Consider the following 24,248-nt stretch of genomic DNA (forward strand, 5'->3'; position numbering starts at 1 on the left):
GTCACAGCTGCTTATCCTAAACATAACCTTAACCTTAACCTTTAGAAAACTGTTATAAAAGAATATGGTGAATAAACTTAATATTTAGTACCTAAATATTATAATATTTAGACCTTCCTTATTCATGGTTTAGACTCATTTTAGATCATGTTTAGCCCTGAATTAGATCCTGGTTTATATCTAGTGATACTTGAAAATCTAAATATCTTCTTAGGTGGAACTTAGTGTGAAAATAACTAAGCTCCCAGACTTGATGAAAGCCTACGTTTGGATCTAGGCCTAATCCAGAAGATATCCCATATTTTGTAGTTTTGTCAGTAAATCAAGCAGATAAAGATGCCCTCCTAATGTTTCAGACTATCCATTAGATTTTGAGTTCCTAGAATTTGCATCATCTGTGTAAATAGAGGTGCCCATAAGTTTAATGTTGTTTCTGTAATGATTTATGATTGTGATAAGAAACTGTGTACGGTTAATGTTCTTTTAAAAGCCTGGGGCATTACCTCACTTTGCACAATGACATCATATACCCACGTGCACTGGTGCAGGATCCTCTTCTGTCCGGCGGGGGGCACTGTGGGACCGAGGATAGGCTCAGCGACGCAGTGACGTGTGAGGAAGAAGAAGGAGCACTGTCATGGCGGCCAAGGTGAATGCATGACTTTATCGATTTCTGCACATTTTCCCTCAATTTTTCAACATATTCTCAATCAAAGTGCATATGCAAACTTAGCACCACTTACCCCAGAGCCCCTGACTCAAACGTGATACGATGATTGTTTTATATAACTTAAAAACTGCAGCTCAGTGGCTCTGCGGTGTGTGTACTGTACAAGCTGTACTCTCCAGTCCAGGCTAGCTACATACCTGAGCACTTTTACTCATTTACAATGTGCAAACAGGTGGCACTGAACTTCTGTCCTTCCCTATCTTTGAAGTATTGTATTCCTCTGCACAGCGAGGAGAGCTATGCTTGCGGCAGTGTAAACAAACAAGTATACAATCAGAATGTAGTTTCTCTCCTACTTTTGACCTAGATGTTATAGATAGCAGGTCAGATATGTATGTATATATGATGTAATATATGCTACTACTGCTTATACGACTAAGACTCAACTCCCATTGAAAAAGGAAAAGTCTTTGAAACCCTGGACGATAAGATGGACTTTTGAATAAATAAATGACCTAATGCATACTTAATTATGGGAGGGGATTTCAATGTAGTCATAGATAACAACTTCTTCCTAAACACTCAAACCCCTTTAACAGATATGTATTAGCAATTGTGACTATATGGTGTTCAATTTATTGTTTATTTTATATTTCTGTGGAATATCTTATAGTTTATAAAAAATAAATAAATACTAGTCTACTACTACAACTACTACTACTGCTACTACTACCTCTCTTACTATTCTCACTTAGTAGTCTTTTTTAGTCTAAGGCCTGGCTTAAACTGGTTTGTCCATGATATTGTCTGTCGTTTCGTTCTGAGTTTTAAGGTGGTAGCTTGCTGGTTTCAGGCAAATTATTCCTTGCTGATTTGAAGGACTTTGTGAGGACATTTCCCCCTTCAAAAAATATATATTTATAAATATTTTGAATTTTGAATTCAGTCATTGTTTTAGTAAAATCAGGAAGGAATCCTTATGCCTATTAGAGACCCATACATTGATTTATTGGTTTTAAGCCTACTGATTGTTGGTACAGAATAAATGTTTATACACACAATTTGGTGCAGTAAATTACCACATGCCTCATTTGTTCCATAAACAATGTTTAAAGTACTTATTATGTGTGCGTTTCATCTCAGGTGGTGCTGGTGGCCGTCCCAGCAGTGCTGGGGGCTGCCTCCATCAGAATATACAGGGAAACATCTGAGGAGGGGCTGATCACGAGGGAAAGAGTAAGATACTAGAGGTGGGACAAGACAATTCTCCCAAGGCGAGACACGAGATTGAGTCCACAAACATGAGACAAAACTAGTTTTTTTTAACACAATTTTTATTTACTGCTTTTAATAAATTGCAGTCATTGTGGCACTGCTTTTTGGAATTACAACATCTCAAAAGTTGTAACTCACTAGGATTTAATTCCAATCCAAAAGTAAAAGCACAAAAAAATGTCTCATGTGTGTCTCACGAGATCTTGTGGCACAAGATCTTGTCCCATCCAGATTAAATACAACTTAAAAAACTTAGCATAACATGTGAAATCTATATAAAATACTAATACTCATGTGCCTTGCAGTTGAATATCTACAAGCCTCTGCAGCCTTCGCTTCAGATACAGGAGGACCCAGAGAAGCCAGGGGCCATAGAGAGTGGGGTATCAGCAGCAAGACTTACCATAGTGCCAGTGGTCCAGTCTATAAAGGTATTCACTAAAGCCCACATGTAACCTAACACGCATAGTTTCTAATTATTAAGCCGTTTATTCTGTTTTGCTCAGAAGGAACACACAATGGACATGTTCATTTGTTGAAGAAAAAGAAATATGAATTGAACCATCAGACCTATAATCATCACATAATAGTTTGTACAATAGTTATGAATATGAGTGTTTCAGGCAGTTCTCATTCTAATTAAGTACTGCACTTTGGGAGTTAATTATAATGACTGCACATATGAATACAGGCAAATTATATAAGAAAGGCCTGGTAGGATCACATAGTTTTCTATACAATTTAACTGACTTTGTTTCCTCAGTCAATTGTTAGAGCAGTGGTTACAGTATGTACCACATTGGCCAGTATGAAGTGGGGTATGTGTGTAAATGTGGTGGACGGAGGAGCCGATGGCACAGTTTGGCACCCTTGCTTCCAGTTTACCATGCCCAAGTGTGGAGTGAATGAATAATGCGCTGAAAAGCACTTTCGGTGTTACAAATGCATTAAAAAGGGATGTTTGCTTTGCACACATCCTTAACAAGAACTTGCTCAAACTGCTAAACCCTCAATGTGCCAGGCACTGCAGCATTTAAGGCCTCTTGTATATCTTTGCTCTTTTGTTGTGGTTACAGAGCATGATCCCGCATAGTGCATGGTTTGAATTATCATAAGTTCAGATGGAAAACAGGAAACGGTAGCTGCAACGGAATGAGAGCAGGTGTCAAAGTGTGGCCAAACACATCTGACACTGTGAAAATGATACCCAAGAGATCAAATACAGTTGTTTTTTAATGAGTCACTCTTTTTTTAAATGTCATATTCATTATTTCTTGTTTTCCTGCAGAGGGCCTACCTTTCTGTAAAAATGGGAGCCATACATTTTTACCACGCAGGACAAGGTGAGTCAGCAGGCCCTAAGACAATTTAAGTAATCAATCTTCAAAAGTGACCTGTCTAACAAAAATGCATACTGTGAAATAAAGTTAATTTATTTCATTTCAATCTATTTATATTTTTCATCATAAGCAATTAAGAAATTACAATGTTTGCAGTTTGACTGGGCTCTTTGCCGTTTATAGGTTAGGTTAGTTAAAATTCAGTCTATGTTTATGTTAAAAGTCTATGTTTTCTGTTGACTGTTAAAAAGCATACTTGACCTCTAGAATTTTAATAATATTCTGGTGAATGTTGATTATTTTCCAATAACTGATTTCTGTCCTGTTTGATAGATGTGTATTATTACCTAAAAGACCCTCCTCCAGAGTTTCTGCCCAGATTTGGCACCATCACCATGGCTGGTCTGCTGGGCATGTTTCTGGCCCGCAAAGGTAATCTAGTCTTAAATGAACTTAACATGAAAAGGTAATCTTATCTTAAATCTTTTTTTGTATTATTTTAACTATTCAATAATTTTTTATTTTTTTTTGACTATTTTATTGGATGATGGCAAAAGGTCATCTTCTTGATTCTATGCTAATGTCCCTTATCTATTTATGTATTTTTTTTAGTTTAACCAATTTTTGGCCAAATCGTGCCTTTGATAATCTTGGGGCTCTTACGCACAGTTATTGCTGTACTTGTTGTACAAGAAACATAAATAAAAATGAATTGAACTTGTTATAATCCTAATAATTGCATTGCTTACAAAAAATGTCTTCAAAGATATTTGTTGAACTTGAAGAATATTTTTGAAAAGTTCAGGAAATAGTTTGAAAATGTGTAGAATGTGGTCCAAATAATGTGGAGGGAATATTAAGTCTTCTCTGTTTAACTTAACTTCTAATTCCTCCTTTGTTCTTCCAGGATCACGCCTCAGAAGGGTTGCTCTTCCTATGAGCTTGATGACTGCTGGAGCATCAGTGTGTTATCCTTCCCAAGCTGTAGCTGTTGTAAAGGTACATATTACTCTATTAAAGACCTGTGAACATGGTACACTTTGGTCCCTGGTCCCTGGCAGTTGCTTCCATTTGTTCTCATCCAACATAATATCTGATTGGGGAAAATGTGGCATCACACCTGGCTGTTACCTTATACTTCTCATCCAATCAAATGCATACAGAAATTCAAAGGGCTTTTTCCTGAGCTAGAAGGCCTAAAAGTTGAGAATTTGACGTCAGTATTTGAATTTTAGTAACTTAGTCATCATGATGCCTAATTTTTGTTTTGACTGATTTTATTTCTCTTGAAAGCTCACAGGAAAAAAGGTTTATGCAGCCGGGCAGTGGAGCAGTGCTACTGTGTCGTCACTGTTGTCATCTCCACCTAAACCTCCACCTGCTCCTGAGGCTCCCCCATCACCGGTGAGGACCCATGTTCAGTCACTGAAAACTGACTAATATCAGTAAAACAGTTTAACACCTTACATGCTTAATACTCCCACATGTGTAAGAACAGTTTTTTAGGTTGTCACACTTTTGATAAGTTTTGGTGACGGCCCCATGACTCACCAGCTTGTTTCCAGTACCTTCAGTAACCACAGATTACCTCAAAAATGTCAAAAACAGGATATTAATTTTCCTATTTTTTCTTAATGTCAGCATTCTCTTTGGAAATATTTTAAATATTAACTGAAGAAAGTTTCCACTTGCAGTTTTTCTCACTAAGAAATCCTAAGTGGATTGTTGCCCCTGGAGATTTTATTACGTTGCCTGGAATAACATTAAACTTGTCTTTCCATGGAAACCAACAAGTAATAGCACCAGACCAAGTTACAGGTCAGATGTGTAAAGAGGCAACCCCAGTCACAGTATGAATGAATGGTAGGTATGTTTGAGCAATAGAAGACCTGTAATTTGCTGAAATGCAAGATAGATAAGTGTAATATCATAGACAAGCAGAAAGGTTACATTAGGCGCTTTTAACTTGGAAAGTACATTGCCAAAGCCTGCTCTGTGAATACACCAATCTACTGTACAATTCAGACATTAACGTTCTCTTATCTCACTGTAATTTAGTTTGGGGTGGGTCATCTATGTAATCCCTCAGTTGTGCAGGTCTGATCCATAGTAAAAGCCAAAAGTAAAATCTGTCAACTTGACAAAAAGTAGGAGTGAAGACGTTTTGCTGCTCATCCAAGCAACTTCTTCATTTCTGATCAGAGTGCTGGTGGACACTGCCTTATATCCATCTGAAGTAAGGAGCTAACTTCACTGAAACCGAAAATGGCTATCATTTCTGTATGTAGGCTAGGTCTATTGAGCTCCACTAAGTGTGCACTGTGCCTGAGTCATAATTAGCATATTCATACAGCTCTTAATGGATGCTTACACACCTTTTGGCATTCTGACTAGCTCTATCTTTGTCTTTGTGTTCTTTGTTTGCTTTGGTTCTGACGCAATGTCCACCATCAATCTGACTAGAACTGAAAAAGCGACTTGGATGAGCAGAAAAACGTCTTCACTCTTAGAACTTTTTTGTCCAGTTTTGGCTTTTATTTGGGGTGGGTCAATATGCCAAGGTCACACTTTTGATTTTTGTTTCATACCATTTTTCCATTAAGGGAAATTTAATACCATCTGCTACTTCTGATAATTCATACTTCACCCTGATTGGTTAAACCCACCTGTCACTTTGCACATGACAGAGACTGATCAATAGGTGAAGTGGGCTGTGTAAAGTGTCTGTTTGAGCATAGAACTGCATTTAACAGATGAGCAATGTGATAAAACTAATCTAATTAAAATGCCACATTGTTAGAGGATAACCTATATTTAGCGCAAGATGGTTGTTTCTCAGTATCCCTGTAACCATGTAAATTTCCTTGAAAACAAATGCATCTGCTGTCTTATATTTGCAATTTTTCCCCATTGTTTATTTTTTTAGGAAGAAAAAGTGCCACTGCTAATCACAGAGCCTGCTGTTGTAGTTGAAGAATCTGTCGCGTCCACAGAAAATCCAGTCCAGAGCTCCCCAGTCTCGGAGACGGAAGAACAAATATCTGTTCCCGAAGAACCAGCTCCTACTGTGGAGTCTGCAACAGCAGAACAGGCATCTACAGAACCAACCGCAGGTATAACAAATATAAAGTACACTGTTAAATTACCACCCATTTTGAACAAAGACTATCATGGCTTATTTTTGTATCTCCATTATTATATTACAATTATAAACCAGAATTCATTGTCAATATCTGTAATTTTCAAAATGTTTATCAGAGCTAAGCCAGGTTCAATCTTGTACTAAATGTGGGACTTAAACAGGAACAGGAAACAGGACTTAAGTTTTTTTTTTTTTTTTTCCAAATTTGGAAAGATACTGAGATTTAAAAATGCACTATGTTACTTTTTCTTGCGGAGGTTTCAAAGCTCTGTTGTGCTGTTGTAGATGTTGTGAATTCAGTCGCAGCGGAGACAAATATACTACCTCCCTCTGAAGATTCACCTGCTGCTGTTGAGTGTGAAAACCCCCTAGAGCCCAGCCCTGAACCAGACCAACCTTCCTCTGCCCCCGCCCCGTCTGCCCCCGCCCCGTCTGCCCCCGCCCCGTCTGCCCCCGCCCCGTCTGCCCCCGCCCCATCTGACCCCGCCCCATCTGACCCCGCGCCATCAGGCCTCTCCTCATCAGATCCCTCCTCATCAGACCCCTCCTCATCAGACCCGGTCCCATCTGAACCCACCCTGAGTGTAGAACCAGAGGTCGCTCCAGCTGAGGACATAGCAACCATCTTGGAGTCACCTAGTCCATCAACAGAGCAGCCCACAGGTAATTCAAATCTAATATTGAACTATGGACAGGCTGCTAATAGCTTTATTAAATTGCCTTAATAAAAGAGGCTGAAGTCGCTTTTTGCCCATGTATATAAAAGCAACTGTTTGGGTCAAAAATCAAGCTTATTATAGTATTTATAGCTTATAGCTTATTATATGAAGTAATTTTACCAAATATGAATCCGGGTTGTTAGCAGTGACGTGATGCCAACTTTTACATTTAAAGTTAAGTATAAAATTGGCTGTAAAAAATGTGCAGTTCCTTTAAGAAATGAAGTGTTTGTATTATATTGTATCTCTCTTATCACATGATGCTTCTCTGTTTTATCAGAGACAGTATCAAAACCAGAGCCGCTGGTCATTGAGCCGGTCATCTCTTCAGAGCCTCCTCCAGAAGAGCCACAAACAACTTCAACAGAGGAGACCACACCTCCAACACCTCCAGCTGCAGAGGAGTCAAAAGGTACAGGCTTGATAAGAAGGATTAGTTCTAATTCAAATTCACTGTTATTTATTAACTATCTTAAGCCCACCACACACTACAGGATAATTTGCTCGATCTAGGACCCGATTTGCTTGTCCCTGACATTGGGGAGGTCTGACCTGACTTTGGTCTGGTGTGGTCTGAGGTGCTGGGTCATATCATAACCACAAAACACCACTGCCACTGCACCAGCCAATAAAATAGAGCATTAGGGGAAGATGGAGTGATGGACACAGAGGCGCAAGATACAAACTCCAGGAACGGCGAAAATAATTAGGCAACTTTATTCACATTTCGTAAAGTTAAACTGGAGGTTTCTCATCCATATTATCCTTTAGAGTATGTCCTCTGCAAATAATACACCCAATCAAAACACAAAACACAAAACAGCACTGTTAATCCAGTTTGAAGTGTTCCTCATGTGCCTGTTTCCATAAGTCCACGCTACACGGATCTGGGTGAAGCAGAACACAATTCTGCATCCTGTGTTTATTTCCAGCCTTCTGTGCATTAAAAGCATTTATTTGAACCATTACACCACACTCCGCAAATGATATTAACACAGTTTTGACTTGCATTTAAAGTAGAAGTGCAATGCTCTGAACTTTGGAACATTTTGGAGTCTCAGAGGGAGTCACTTTACTCTAGACTGGAAACCGCCAACCAAAGTGCACTTACAACTTTTAGCTTTTGTAGTGTGCCATCTTTTGCAGTCTTTGCGGTCATACGATTTTCCTCGTGTCTGTGATACGTGCTTCTTGTCGTACGTTTAAAAATCTGAAAAATCCTGTAGTGTGCCGAGCTTTAAGTAATTTAATTGTTTTACTGTTTACTTAAGCATTAATATCTGAGTTCAAACTACTGACAACCAAGACATATCTGTTCCACGCTACTCTAATTTGTAAATGTCATACCTAAAAACAACCAAGTAGATTGAATATTATATTAGAATATGTTATATAATAGTTTTGTAAATACTCATTAGTGGGTAATTGTTTGAAGGCAAATTAGTGAGTTTGATTGTTGTTTTATAAAAATAACAGCTACATCTAGCAAACAATCACAACTACGATTTTCTTTCACCCCACTCATACCCCTGTTTAGTACTTTCACTGATTCTTGAATTTTAGCATACCTGTTTTTAGTCATACCTGTGCTAAAATGTTCCGCAGTACAGTAGTAGATTAAATGAGCGCCTTACGGAGCCGTGTAGTTATGATCTTTGTCCTCTAGATGGCACTGTTTTTTCACATGTATTTACTCCTAGTTTATTACATAACCATGTACAAAATGTGCTCTTGATAACAATCACACACAAAACTTTGCGTAACTACACCTTTTAATCTGTTAGTGTCTTTATGTTAATATTAGCTGTTGAATCACCTGAACCAGAGGCTACAGTGGAACCAGTTGCAGCCTCAGTCCCTGCCCCTGTGACTGATAAACCCCAGGAAAAAGGTAATGGTAGGACAATAGTATTATGCCTCAAAATACTAGTCAATGTGTTTTGTTTTTTTCCACTACACAACTCATAGCTATAAAAATCGTATAGGAAAAGGGTTGACATGAATTATATACCTACTTCTTTCCAGTGTCTTAGATAAACATGCTATTAGTTACATTTGCACAATGGTAGAATATACTATATAAAGTTATCCATAGGTTGAATTAGCAAGACCTGACAATCTTATTACTATAAGATTTGTGTTCAACTTTTTCGAAATCTCCAACTCATGACCAAGCATCTTTGGCCAGCTACACACAATAAAATTATTTACACTTTACACCAAAATACTTTAAACTTTATTTTCCAAACAGTGGTGGAATCAGCTGAGCCAGAACCAGAGTTAGTTATTGTAGCTGAGGAGGCTCCAGTCACAGCACCTCCTCCTCCTGAGGAAAGTGCAGCAGAAATCCCCAAAGGTACAGTTCACTCATGACTAAACATTTTAAACACATCTCCCTGTTGTTCCAATATATTTTTATTTTGCTTATGTCTTACCTGACCCTACCTGACTTTCATTTCAGTTCTATCAATATTTCAATTTGTGGTTATAAAAAATAATGATAATTTGTTGAATGAGAACTATAGGGAAGCAAATGCCAAGCTCAGACAATTTTATCCAACCAGAGAAGTGAAAATTATGTTTATACATCTGACAGAAAATGTCTCATGGTGTATGCAACACTTTTCCATAGGTAGTTGTGAATAATGCATTACAACTTGCTGAGAGCTTGCCTGTCATCATATTAATGTTTTACTTTTTTTAAACTTTAATTCATAGAATCAGTTGAATCAGTAGTGGAGTCATCTCCTGAGCCTCCTGCCACAGAACAACCATCTGCTGATAGTGCCAAAGGTATGAAGGATGGAACTGTGACCCAAATAATACTACAAGCCACGTTGTCTCTAGTCATTACATATTTACATGCATCAATATGTGCTGTGCTAGAAAATAGTTGCTTACAAATATTAGTTTTAAAGGTGTACTGTGTAACATTTCTGGAGAGGGGTCTGCCACCTGTTTGTCTTTATGGAGATAACATTGCTTTGCCAGGAATATTTTATCTAAGCCAAGTTACATGTCAGGTCCGTGGAAAGCCGACCCCACTCACATATGAATGCATGTTTTTCAAAGTATGTATTCAGCGATAAATATAATTGGATAAGTTTAAGATAGATATATTTAATGTTATACTGTGGAATATTCCAGGCAAAGCTGCATATTTTCTCAAGAACACAATATGTTTTTTGTGCTTTCTCAGAATCTATTCCTATGAACAATTGAACCTTAATAATAATCTTATCACTGCAGCTAAATCTTTTTTCGTATGTACAGAGACAGTAGCTGAAATAGTGTTAGGTGAACCTCCAGTGTCTTCAGACCCTCCTCCATCTGAAGAAACATCAACAGACCTGACAACAGCCCCAACGCCAAATACTACAGATGAACCTGCACCTGAGATTAGCAAAGGTACCTAATCACACCCGATATTGTAATCACCAATATGTTTTGCGTATGTGAATAAGTTAAATTGTTTTATTAAAGGCTCTGTTCAATCAAATAATTTCTAGCCTTTATGATGTGCCATAAACTACACTCACATAATCTGAGTATTCCTGTCTCAATTGTAATCTATTCAATCTATTCAGTCGTAATATCTAAAAGGAAAATCCAGGGATATTGATCCTAAATTGTTTATTATCAGTATAGATTTACCTGCCCGAATCTCTTTTAAATAGTATAGAGTAAAGTTGTCGAAAGATCTGACATACTAATCAATACTAATCAATACCAAAATTAGTATCAAAACTGAATAGCGATTTTAGCTGGCACTGGAGAAAAAAAAAATACATAAATAGGACACTATAGGTCACTAATATTGCCATTTCATTATCATAACAATTGAGTGTGAACATTTATCTAAACTGTTGTTGCATTTGCCTTCCTTCTCTCCAGAGGGCACTGGTTTCAAAGCAAAGCCGGCTCTTATGGACTTTGGACAGTCAAACCCTGAGGATGCAGACCTGTACACAACCAGAAGCTGAGGACCACAATACAACAAATAGCACTGCTACATTTCCCATTCAAACTCAGATGCTGTCCTACATGAACAGTTTTTATATTATTGTGAAGACTATTGTTTCTGTAGTTCAATTCAAAGCAAATATTTATATAGAAATTAAGATTTAATACAACATTATTTCAAACATATTTTTATTCTGGCTTGCAATCAAAAAGTATTTATCATTATCTCAGGTTTCTTTGCAATCATCAGTTGAAATTTCTTTTTGTGCTTGATTTTTCAAATTTCTTGCTTCCAATTATCAAATTTCCACGAAGAAGAAATTCATGGAAATTTCCATTTAGAAAAACAATTTCAGCACTTACACAGATACAATTAAGACAAAATCTTGTTTAAAAAAAAGACTAAACCTGAAAAGACCAAACCAGGTTCTACCCTAGATTATAATCTAAAAAAAAAAAAAAAATTAACCAGGAGACTATTTTTTAATCTAGACTCCAAACAAAGCCATCATCATAAAATGCCATGAACATTCAGTTCAACCAAATTTGCTTTCTTTTCTGGCAAAACTCCCCATCTCACTTAACCACAGTAATATTTAATGCATTTTTGATTGAAAAACTGAACATATTCTGAATTTACTACTGCATCCGCTTAAGTGTTCATGTTTTTTTTTGTTTTGAGAGCAAATTATCATAATCATTTCCAAATCATTTCTCACTTTTTATATTTGTACAGTATGAGTCCATGGACATATGTTTGTAGCAGACGCGCATTAAAATCTAGTTTGCTAATCTGCATAATTTACTGGAAACATGGAAAGTTGGTCCTCCCACCAGTGTTTTTCATTTACAGATGGGAGATGGAAATTCTGTGTCACTTAACAGAGAAGCTCTCAGTTACAGCGTTCATATTTATTGTAATTTTGCCCATTGTTTTTGTGAAGCTGGAATTGCTGCGCATATGCTGGTAATTACTGCAAGACTGGTTTCGGTTTGTGGATCCGAAAAAAAAAGTAAATTGTGGATTTATCGACTCGGAAAATAAATCTATATTTTCACAAGTTTATTTTGTGTCTTTGCAATGATCATACTATTAAAAGAACTACTGGATGCAGATTATTACTGCTCTATTCGTCATAATCCAGAACAAGAGTACCAACAGATTTATTTTTGATTAGTTTAATTTATTAAAGGTGGACTGTGAAAGTGTCTGGTAGAGTGTCCACTATCGTCTGCTTCTCTCAAGAATAAAAATACCTGGCATGAAATTCATGCTAGATATATGAAACATTCCAGGCAAAGAAATAACATCTCTCCGGAACCAGCAGGTGGCACCATCATAAAATAGTACAAAATTTGTGGTATACTTAAATAGTAAGACTCAACTACTATTGTTATTGAATTAATTTGGTTGTTATAGCTCCAATACATTACTAGGTCATTGTAATGGGGAATATTGCATGGTAGTAGTGATCCATTGGCAATGCTAGTTCAGATGTGCGACTGACACCAAGGACCTTTTTTTATAACTATTTATACATTCTTGCCCTGTCTACTTAATAGGTAGTGTGGTGGACAAAAAAAATTGTTATTATAAAAAATAAAAAAATTAAACCTACAATCGGCATTGAACGGCCCTCGCAGGCCATGCTTCACACTCGGCCAACCCGGCACTCTCTACAGGAGGCGCTAACGTGCCAGTTTTGTCCGTGTTATAGCAGCTTTGGGCTGTACTTGTCACTAAACAACATCTACATACAGTTAAAGGACTGATGCAAAAACATGGGTTTTTCCAGGCGTTGCCAAGGCAACACCGTGCAAAATACAAACTTGGCCCCCTGGACTTTTTTGACGGGAAGGACCTGAAGAGTTACTGTGCCAAATTTCACATTCCTTAATGAAGCGAATAAGACTTCCCATTAGGATAACATGGGTTATTTCATGCATTGCCATGGCAACCCAGTGAAAAATATGACATGGGTCCCGTTGACTTTTTTGATCAGGATGACATGAAAAGTCATTGTGTCAAATTTCACATCATTCCATGAAACTAATATTTTTCTGATAAATGGGAAAATTTGGGAGGTTTCCCATTAGGATAACATTGGCAGTTTGGCACATCGCCATGGCAACACGGTGCAAAAAAACACATGGGTCTGATTGACTTTTTTCTTGGGATGACCCAATAGAATTTTGTGTCAAATTTGGTAACATTTTGGAAAACTAAATTTCGGTCCTCCATACAAATATATTAGATATTCTCTAGGGGGCGCCATCGTGCCAATGTAGTTTCTTTCATAATGAGTAGGTTTAGGCCAGAAAGTTTTACAACTGATTTGAATTTGAGCAAAATCGGACTTTGGCAAATGGGAGCAAATTTGACATGTGAAAATTCCAAAAATTATTCGCCGCACGCAAACCATGATAGACATCATCATAAATTGGATAACTTTTGATGCCCCACTTGTAGATGATGTACAGTGATTTTCAGCCCTGCCGGTGAAGCCCCCTCAGAGGAGTTGATTAAAATGCACTCATCGTTGCAGAAGCAATAGGCCCTACACCCTGTATGGGCTCGGGCCTAAAAAAATTAAATGAATTAAATTTACAACAAAGTTCAAAGTAGCAAGGCTAATCTCAACTGAGCCGGTAACCATGACAAGCACTTGTTTAAAACTATATGACACAGCAAATCTCTGACCCTATGTCAAGTGTTCACACCTTCATATCACACCAAACCAGCCAACAGACAAGACAACTGCTTATGATCTTCACTTTAAATGCTTGAAATTTAGATGCATTTGCTTTGAATAAACCTCAAAAGACAATAGGAACAATGGAGCAAAACATGTGCATTTTCACCAAGGCTTTTGAGGCTGAGGGAGACCAGGGTTTGACTACAGAGCACATCCAGGAGCAGGAGAAGCAGTGGGCTGAGGAGAAATTGAGCCTCCAGGAGAGAGCACAAACCTGGAAACTCAGATATGACCAGCAATAGCAGGAGTTTTCTATGGCCGCTCAGAAGTGGAGGTCAAGGGAGCAGCTCCTGTTGAAACTGCTGAAAGAGAGGAAAACACCTCGGGTCGCTATTGACATTGAAGAAGGGTTCAACGTCTCAAGTCTGGAGCCAAGAATCATTCACTTCAATCACCAGGTGACTCAAATTGTACTTGGCACAGCAGCCAACTGTTCAACCCAGGTAGAAGATGAGATACCTGAAAAAATCCAGATGACTACACCAGGTCTACTGCCTCAGGTAAAGTTTCAAAACCCCACAAAAATGTCCTTCAGGAGTTAAAAAATAAAACTAACACAAAACTAATTCTTTGTACAGGTTATTAAGAGAATATGCATACACAATTATACTGCACCATCCAATAAGTGCCAGATTAATGGGTTACTTTGTCCATTTATTTTAAGAACATACATAGATGTACCTTAAAGGGAACATATTTCACTGGGAAGTTCAACTGAAACTCTTACTTTAGTGCAGAAGTATACATACATTACACTGGAACAACTTTCAGAACTAAATCAGGAGGCAGACCTGTCACGATAATTACTATATCGACTTATCATTCAATACATGACAAATGGGAAAAATATTTTATCATACAGTCTTTGCATTTTATCCATTCTCATTTGGGGCCCAAACCCTGCATTTTGGTACCAGGACTACAGCCCCAAAAATATTTAAAACATTTAAAATACTCCAGGACAAATTCCTATACCACGGGTCATACTGATAATACAAGAAGATATTGAAAGATCACTGTCGTGGAAATAAGACTCCTTTTTCAGGCTCTGGTGAATGTTGAAGCATAGACAAGAGTTTATTTCTTGCAAGAAATAGGTCCGACAGCATCTCCCCCTTATGTCAGACCCCGAATGCTGGAAAGCACCCAGTTTATATAGGTTGAGATGACCAGAGGACATACATTTCAAAGTAAGCATGTGACACTTCCATTGAGGAGTGGTCAGTCCAGCTCCTGTAGACATTTAGGAGCCGGTTCCCCTCAGGAGGTAACATTTGGAGTAGAGACAATACAAGGTGTGAAGTAGCATGTGGAGTAGAAACAATACTAGATGTGGAACACTTCAGGGGAGAGAGTGTGGTACTTCTGCTGAGGTGTGGTCAGACTGGCTCCTGGACATATTCATGAGCTGGGTCCCCTCAGGGGGTCAATAGGGAGGGATTGAAAGCCGACTGTATGGTCTGGTTGCATCTACTTTCACTTGCATTACAACACATCTCTAGCCAAGTCTAGCCACCAAAAGGGAACAAAAGGGTTGACATGAAAGGTTTTTCTAACACTGTCTTTGACGACCAAACCAAATTAGTTTTAGTTACGAGACCATGTGATTTCTAAAAGGTAAAATAATGACACAATATTTAAATTTCCATTACAATCACTATAAGTAAAGATAAATACATCAGTCTAATGGACATTGTGGAAATAGGAACACATGTCTGAGGTATCTCTATATTATACAATTGAATGTCCTATTCAGTATTTGGTCAATATTTGGTTTCTGCTTACTTCCTGCTTGTACACAGAATGACCAGGCTATCCTTTACATCTTTTTAAACTTCTCCTTTGGGACTCTGGGGTCAGCTGGAGCTCATAAACTCTGCAAGACCAACCCAGGACCACAGCCCCAGTGACCAAGTATGTACTACACATACAATGGAAGGAGAGATGTCAGTTAGTTTGTCCACTTCCTGTTACAAGGAGATACAGATATATAAGAACAGTTTGTGCTGGTCTGAATGGAGCAGAGACTTGGGCTGGGGTCAAGGCTCTGGAGAGCTGGTGGTTGGGTTGTGGCAGGTTTAGAAATAAATCCACAGCAACTATCATGCAAAAAATAAAATAAAAGCATGGTTATTAATTCTTGTAGCCTCCTCTTGCATTTTCCATGGAAATGTTGTTCATTTAGCTATAATATTCCACTGTATGGCAATGTTTAGAAGAATGATTTAACATGTTTTCCCCATGGAATAATGCAGGTGACATGCCACTTCTGGAAAATGACACACTGTATCTCTAATATGAAAAAAGTTATTGCAAATTATGATGTTGGTACATGGGGAAGTTCATGGTTATGTATTCAAATACCATTTAAATGAAATGAACAAGAGTAATATATATTTTTGAAGTATCAAAACTGGCTGCTCTACCCATATATTATGTATGTACAGGTCTAAATTAATCTAAATTTTGTGTAAATTTTTAGTTTGTTGTTTTGAAATGCAGGAATTTCACATAAAGAATTCACATACAGAATCATTTTATTTTTTATTTTGCAATTAAAAGACCTGCAATTCAATAAACACATACTATATACATTTGAGGTGACATTCCAGCTAAATAATTTCTATGGAATCAAACAAGTAGGAGGCCCAGCGTAAGTGGCGTAGGCTTCTCTACTTTTAATAGATTTGAATTGCCAATCATATAAGATTATTTCATTTCTTTATACACAGGCCTTTCTAATTCCCTGTTTCCGTGTCAGTAGTGTTTCTGAAAGACATTTGCAGTACTACATCACTATTAAATTCAAATGGGGATTATGGGGTACACTGAGACATCTTGGTTTTTAGTTGTGTGGTTTGTGGACTCGACAGCTTGCTATTTGAACCGTGCCATATGTTCTTAATGCGAGACTCATTGCGGTGTTGTCCTCCCATTACCCTTTAATAACGTTAATAAGTCTACATGGAACTTTTAAAACAGAGATAGAATCATTGAACTGAGAGTGGGAAAGCAGGACATCTGGGGATTTGTGCAAAGGTCCATTCTTACAACATGTTCGGAAAATTAAATATTGTGGCTTTTTTTTTGGAGGCAATGTTACGCATTTTACTGCAAGCTGTGGTGATAACTAGAGCCAGGCCGGGTTCACACGTAGCTTGGAAAAACTGGAGCCTTAGCGATGAACTGCCAGTAATTATAATAATATTAGAGAAATATAGTGGAGTATGTTTAAACATAGTCTTAACTAGTGTCTGGACTCTGAGGTTGGTGTATATGATGTTTTATATTTTATAGTTTGCATCATTTGGGACTACTGTAAGGGAGGAATCTGACTTGATCATGTTTAGTATTGATTTTTGGAGGTTGTTGTTGAATTTAATCCTCCAAAACTGCAGCAGGTTTTGTTTTGTACTGCTTTGTACTGTAAGTGAGTAAGTTCTACTGTATTTTCAATCCACATAATATGAAGTTAAAGAGATGTCTGTCAGGTTGACTGTTTCAAGTGTGTGATTGTGTACACACTGGTATGTGAATATGTGAGTGGTCATTTATCACTAAAATCTGTATACACAATTAATCCATTTAAAGGGACCTACTTTCCTTACGTTGACAATATTGATAGACCAACAACATGGTTTTACCTTGGTTGGAAAAAATGGTTTGAAATAGGTTATCGGTTGAAATAGGTTAAGGTTGGGGTTTAGGTTAAACTTGTAGTAAGTAGTGGCAAGTAGTGAATTGTAAGACATTGTAATGTCCCCAGTAGACAAGTAAAATCTAATTTTTTTTGTGTGTGAATGGGTGTAATGGGTGCTGTTCTGTTTTAGCTAAGGCCCTGTGAGGCAGCTGCAGTCGTAAATATCCTATGAGGACACTTTTTAAATTTGCTAGACGTGAACTGACTGTTTGTTATTCTTGTTGTCTTTTTTGGTAGAGCAGATCCACTGACCCACAGGTTGGCAGTACGATTCTAGCTCTCACAGATGAAATGCGCTATATAAAAATGTGATCATTTAGCATTTATTAACCAATTAATGCAATTAAAATTTATAATCAGAATTACATTTTTATATATCCCAAGAGGAGAATACTTTTGTTAGAGTAATGCATTGTCAACTAGTAGAAAAAATGTATCAGAAAGTATTGGTGTTTACATCATAATATCTCTGGCTTCCTATAAACCTAAAAATAGAAATAATAGCCATATGACATTTATGAATGAGTCGGTTCTTTGTAAAAGAACTAAATCTTTTTCTTTCAATTTTTTTTGCATTTTTACCATAGACAGATTTTTACACGATCAACATGAAGCAAAGTGGACAAAAAACATATTTAGCATCATAATCACAGTTAGTTTTTAAATGATTATTATTGCAGTGCAAGGTTTTATTTAGATTTTCATTATTTCAAAGAGTAAACACACTCCCACTCTCAGTTTGAACCATTTTAAACAAATCTGAGCCTTGGTCCTTCCTCTCAGTGATTAGTTTGTAGATAAAATGAGTTCTCACATTGGCCTCTGTCATATAAATAAATATAAAAATGGCTCTTTGAAAGATTCGGATCCCATTAAAGAGCCAAAAGTCCAGCGAAAAAAAAAAATAGACTCTCATCACTTTATTTATAAATGTAATAACCAAATTTGAGAACAACTGCCTGTACACATTTATAATTCTGAGAACCTGCCCTCCTGTTGTCATGATGTCACCTCTGTAAAGCAGTGGGAACCCTCTAGCACCCTGGGGGCTCTCACACATTTAACATGGAGGAGGCCTGTGACTGTGGATGTGCTATGAGAACTAAAGTACCTCTGGTGGTGTCTGTTCGTTCACGATGCTTTTTTCAGCCCTGCGCAGAGGAAGTGTGGGTTCAAATCCTCAACTTTGACCTTTGCCTTCTTGGGACCAGATTTTCCACAGAGGACTCTGGGATGGCGGTGGTTGGTGGATATCTTCCCAGGGTCAAGCGAATGAGAACCCCCCTTCACCCCATCCCATTTATCAGTGGATATATAAGCACCATTACATAAGTAAATTAAAAGTGTTTGGGGACACTTCAAATAAACACACTGCTGTTGTATATGTGTGGATGTCGTGCCATTACTGCACATAATGTGACTCACTGTAAACATGCTATCATCTCTTGGCATACAAATATGTTGCAAAGTTCAATGGAAACTTCTTCATTAATTGCAGACAAAAAGTGTCTTAAAATAGCCACTGGCGCTACGGAAATATCTTGAATTGATTATATTAGTTTATGTCCTTGAATGAGTAGGTCATGGCAATTTGCAACGCCCACCATCAGGGGGCGCCTGACCTCAAAATATAAAAGTGCAAGGCGAACTTTAGTCAGCCTCTGACCTCTTTGTTTGTCCTCATTGTCGATCTGGTTGGTTTGGCAACATTTGGTAGAGAATGATTGTTTATATAATATATATAATATTTATATAATATTTGACTGGTCCTAACCCAGGTTTTCCCATAGTGCCATAGGTCCCAAGGGCAATGCCTGGTGTTCACTGTAGATGGGGCTGGTCAGGTATAAAGTCAGTGTGAATGTGCAAGTGTAACTGTTTATTTAATAGAAGAAAAGCGCCCTGCACAGGATGAGCCCAATTAGACCAGCCCAGAAGCTACCTTGTTCCATCTTAAATGACTGTAAATTAAACAACTGGTTATCAAGTACCATGTCCTTGTCATGGTTTGTTTTGGAATCGGATACAACAACATATGAAAGTGTTTTCACTGAGTTCTTCATTAAATGTGGAGAACTCAAAATGGGCAAAATATTAACACAGGCCATTTAAAAACCTAAACTAAGATTGGAATGTTATCTGAGTGCTTTTGGTTAAATGTTTGAATACTGCTATGGTTAGAAAAAATATCCCCACTCAGTTACACCTGGAGGGCATTAAACTTACTTAACTAACATTTATTCAGTTACAGTCAAGTGTCAAGTTACTTTGTAAATCATGCATTCTGTAGCTTGTAACTCCACAGATCTGACTTATAACTTCGCCTGGTGGCATCACTTACTTGTCTCCACAGGGAGGGAGGTTTAATACTGTGGAACTTTTCCAATCAAAGCAATAACAAGCAGACGGAGGTCAAGTTACAAAGTGAGTTTGCGTTTAACCAGGGCATTAGGTAACTGTAGAGGTCTTGTTATTTGATCGTCATTTTACAAAAAATAAATAAATAAATAAAACGTTTATCTGTGAATTTACCATATATCATAGTTTGTTTAGCTATAGGGTCATATTTTGGTTACAGTATGAATGTACAAATGCAGGCTTAGTAATGTTTTATGAAGTTGCCAGTTTGGTACAACTTGACTCAATAATGATATAGTAATGCTAAAAAGACTTTCATTTGAGCAATAGTTTGACACCCTCTCCTCCTGTGCTCTTCTTATCATGCCTTTGCTTAGAGTTTGTATAATCTGAACTCACACAGATTCACACTCCCACAGCCCCTCTCTCTCTTCTCTCCCTCCATTTCTCTCACTCCCTCCCTCTCCCTCTTTTTCTGATGGTTCTGCAGTGGACGTCCTACCAAGAGAAACAGTACTGACACTGAATCATTACATTATAAGCCATGAAAAACGAAGGAGTTACTCAATCACATTTTTGCTTTCAGTGGTATTAGGAATTAGAAGATTAGATAAGTAAAACATTTTAATTTGGACCAATGAATCAACATGTCACAATAATCAAATATCTTTAGTGAACATTATTTTATACCAAATCAACTTGCAACATTTTTTATATATTTTAATAATATTGAAATAAATACAAATTGTGACCTATTAATATGATGGATATACCCAAAACAGAAACAGGTGGATAAGTAAGAGTAATGTTATACTTCTAAATAACATTACACAATTTCATGGATAGAAAAATCAGGCTGCTCAGTTAATAATCATTTTAAAGATTTGGCAGGGCTACTTCTCAAGTAAGAGCAACTATAGTAGTAAGTGCTTGGACATAACATGGTATTTGGAAATATCAAATAATACGATACATGTGATATTTTCAAAGGACAGACCACAAACATTTGAATCTGAAAGAGCAATGGAAAAAACATATTCAAATCACTATCAACACGATATAACAGCTTTTGTCACTTTAACACACTCACACTGGAAAGAGTAACCAAAATTTTTACTCATGTACACTGCAAGATACTTAATTAAGTAGGGGCAAAATGTATTTGGAAACGACTCCGTATTTTTATCCAAATCAGATGTTATCTTCAGGAAGTTACAGTTTTCTCTTGTGTAATTTCTTCAACTACTTTTTATATGAGTAATTTTGAAGTAACAGTTCATTTGAGTAACATTTCTTGCTCCTCTACCGACCTCTGACAGTAGTCCATGAGTTATTTATTTTTTATTTTTTATTTTTTTTATATTTTCCTGTTTTTCTCGTTCCACTATTTGAAAACCACTGCTATTTTGGAAAGTTGTATAATCTTGCATCACAAACTAAAGAATGTGAGTCCAAATGACCATCAAAAGTTTTGGCAGAGCAAAGGAGAACTAATTTAAGTTCAGATAAATCCAATTAATTGTGCAATACTTTAATCCGAAACTCGGTAAATCCTGCCAACTCACAATTCAGTATAAATGATAAATATCTTCTCTCAACATGTGGTCAAAGTAGACATAAGGTTTTGATACAGGGATACAGAGAAGCAAGTTTTTTTTTTCTATTATTTTATTTATTTTATTGATTTAGGCACGCCTCACTCCATAAATACCCAATTTTGTCATGATGTTTAGCCAGAGGATTTTCTGTTCAACGCTTGTGTGTGGGAGAGCAACAACTGTGCATACCCCGCATGCCACCGACCGACGAGAACATTGTATTCTGTTAAGTTTTTTTGTTTATTTTTTTTCATTTTAGTGACATTCCACATTTTTCATATCCTGCTTGAGACACTAACTCACCTTCTAGTTTCAAAACATACAACGTCCATTCATCATTCACGGAGGCTGCATTTTCACAGCCATTAGACAAACGTCACAGTCCGAGAGCTGTTCAATGAGGTGTAGAGTGAACATGCATGTAAACAAAGGAAGGAGGGGCCACTGTGTGAGTTTGAATAAGATTGAAGAGGCCGCGTATGGATTTGACAGAAAGAAATATGCAACAGTGAATCAGATATGAATTCAAGACAGGCACAAATTAAGTATATATTTAAAACAAAATGTCCTGTTTATTTGTAATGTTTTATTGTTGTGAAAAGACGTAAATGCAGTCCGGTGCAAAGTAATATACAAGATATGCATATGAAACTGTGCCCATACTAAAGATGAATACATGCATTCCAGAGAAGGAAAATAAAGGGTTTGTGTGTTTTTTATATGATGAGATGAGATATTGTGTTATTTGAGGAGGAAATTGTGTCACTTATTTGAAAACACGGGTCACCAATTGCAATAACCCATTTAAGGCTAAGGACGAGCCACACCAGAACTGAGATGGGAAAGAGGGCTTTTAGCTGCTTTGCTTCACAAAAATGGAAAGCACTCCAAGGAAAAGCAAAACTGAACACGCTGGTAACACATTTGCAGTTTAATAATCTGATAACAAACTTTTATACACACCTGCACTTGTTTTTGATGTTTTATATGGACTTATTTGCTTTTGATTGTTTTTTTCAGTTTTTTATTGTATTTTAAACAGGGCGCCCATGAAAAAGAGAACCTAAGTGCTCTCATTGAGTCCCCCTGTATAAATTAAGATAAATACATAACGAAATAAGATAAATTTAACCCAGATTTAGGTTTTATCTGTTGGCATATGGCATTGCATCGTCAAAAGGCTGATACTTCCACATTGTTTTATCAAAACATTTAAATGAAACAAATGAATACTAAAACACTCATTGTATCGATTTTGAAGTATCGATACTGAACAAAATCACACAAATAGGATAAGCAAAAGACAAAGTTTAAATCTGTCAACTTCTTCAGTTCAGAACTGAAGAAGCGGCTTGGATGAGCAGCGAAACATCTCCACTCCTACAACGATTTGTCCAGTTGTCAGATTTAAACTTAATCTTTTGCTATGAATCAGACCTGAGACAACTGAGGGATTACACAGACATAGTTTTACAATGTTCTTAAGCTATTGAAGAACTACCGTAGTATGGTGAAAATTACATTATTGTCAACAAAATACTGTTATGATTATGATATCAAAATCAAGCGTTATTCTTAAATTGAGTTGGACATTTTGGTAACACCATATTTTTGCATTGATATAATCTCATAAAAGGCCTGCAGCAGAACTCCTCTCAACAGAGTATAGCACAGACACATTCGGTTTGAGTCGACTGCACTGATCAAAGCTGCTGTGGTGTAATGGTGCTCACACAGCCCTCATTAACTAGCACCAGAGGCTCTTAATGAAAAACCACTCAAGGGAATCTCCGCTTTTTTCTTCTTTCCTCGTCTCCTTCTCATTTTCCTTGTTCACTCCCTGCAGCCTCCTCCACCCTAGCTCCTCCTGGTTCATCTCATGTTTTAGCTGTGCCTCCCCCGGCCCTTGGAGCTGTGCTAGTGGTGCTTGGGACTTCCGTTAGACAGTATTGTAAATATTTCCCATGGCTTATCTTGACCGCAAAGTGGGGAAAAGGTCTGACACTGAACATGATGCGTGGCTAATTAACAGACGAGATTTGGTGGGGTCAGTGGTCTCAGATGTGACAGACAGGGGGCAGTGTGGTACCCTGTGTTGCGTTATTAGGAACAGGTGAGAGGATGTGAAAAGGGAGTTACAGGAGATTCAGCAATAGTGTTCATTTAGATGGAGAAAAAACTAGCAGTGTTGAAGATGGGAAAAGGTTAAGATACCTCTGCCCTGGGGTAGTCTGGTAAAAGCAAGTGTGCCATTCTCCACCCGTCTGACCAACATCAAGGTGAGTCAAGCGCCTTATCCAAGGACACAACAACAGTATGCGCTGGTCAAAGTGAGGTTTGAACTCTTTTTCTCTTTAGTGGTTTATTTGTATTACAGAAATGAGACAACAGCATTCACCCCTAAAAGGGTCTGGCTGTAGCCACTGTCTGGAGTGTAGATCCACTGTTGGCTACTTTACTTCTGGTACTATTTACATATTTAAGTTGGTTAAGAATAGCATGTGGGTTAGGGTTGAGAGAAGAGCTTCTTTCAATCCTTTTTTTTGGGCGTTACAAAAATAAATGAATTGAATTGAATTGAATTGAATCCTAACAAAGATTTGCTGTGCACGTCGCCACTGTAGTCCATCCAGCATGTTTTTGGGGGCAGGAGAAACTGTAGCTCATGAATGAAACATGAGGAGAACATGACATCCCTGTCTGGGAATCAGCCCCAGGATCTTCTTG

General features: G+C 37.5%; 1 protein-coding gene across 2 annotated transcripts; it reads left to right on the plus strand.

Annotated features, from left to right (window-relative positions):
- The first annotated feature begins 578 nt into the window (after positions 1–578).
- Positions 579–12,175, plus strand: apool (apolipoprotein O-like). Of its 2 annotated transcripts, XM_033973650.2 has the most exons (15): positions 579–649; positions 1,814–1,906; positions 2,251–2,376; positions 3,234–3,288; positions 3,619–3,717; positions 4,193–4,284; positions 4,579–4,689; positions 6,212–6,398; positions 6,713–7,090; positions 7,427–7,558; positions 8,951–9,037; positions 9,398–9,502; positions 9,865–9,939; positions 10,420–10,554; positions 11,041–12,175. In XM_033973650.2, exons 1-15 carry the CDS (start codon positions 638–640, stop codon positions 11,127–11,129), a joined length of 1,776 nt encoding a protein of 591 aa, XP_033829541.1. In that variant the 5' UTR covers positions 579–637; the 3' UTR covers positions 11,130–12,175. The 2 variants fall into 2 exon arrangements, with proteins under 2 accessions (XP_033829541.1, XP_055081048.1); XM_055225073.1 differs by lacking the exon at positions 9,398–9,502.
- The last annotated feature ends 12,073 nt before the right edge of the window (positions 12,176–24,248 follow it).

Source organism: Periophthalmus magnuspinnatus, chromosome 10, assembly GCF_009829125.3.
Source record: "Periophthalmus magnuspinnatus isolate fPerMag1 chromosome 10, fPerMag1.2.pri, whole genome shotgun sequence".
In the NCBI taxonomy this organism is placed as follows: domain Eukaryota; kingdom Metazoa; phylum Chordata; class Actinopteri; order Gobiiformes; family Gobiidae; genus Periophthalmus; species Periophthalmus magnuspinnatus.

Excerpts from the sequence above, each read along its gene's own strand:
- apool (XM_033973650.2), top strand. Across the intron at positions 9,503-9,864 it reads TGCAGCAGAAATCCCCAAAG|AATCAGTTGAATCAGTAGTG; the intron begins GTACAGTTCACT and ends TTTAATTCATAG. Across the intron at positions 9,940-10,419 it reads ATCTGCTGATAGTGCCAAAG|AGACAGTAGCTGAAATAGTG; the intron begins GTATGAAGGATG and ends TCGTATGTACAG.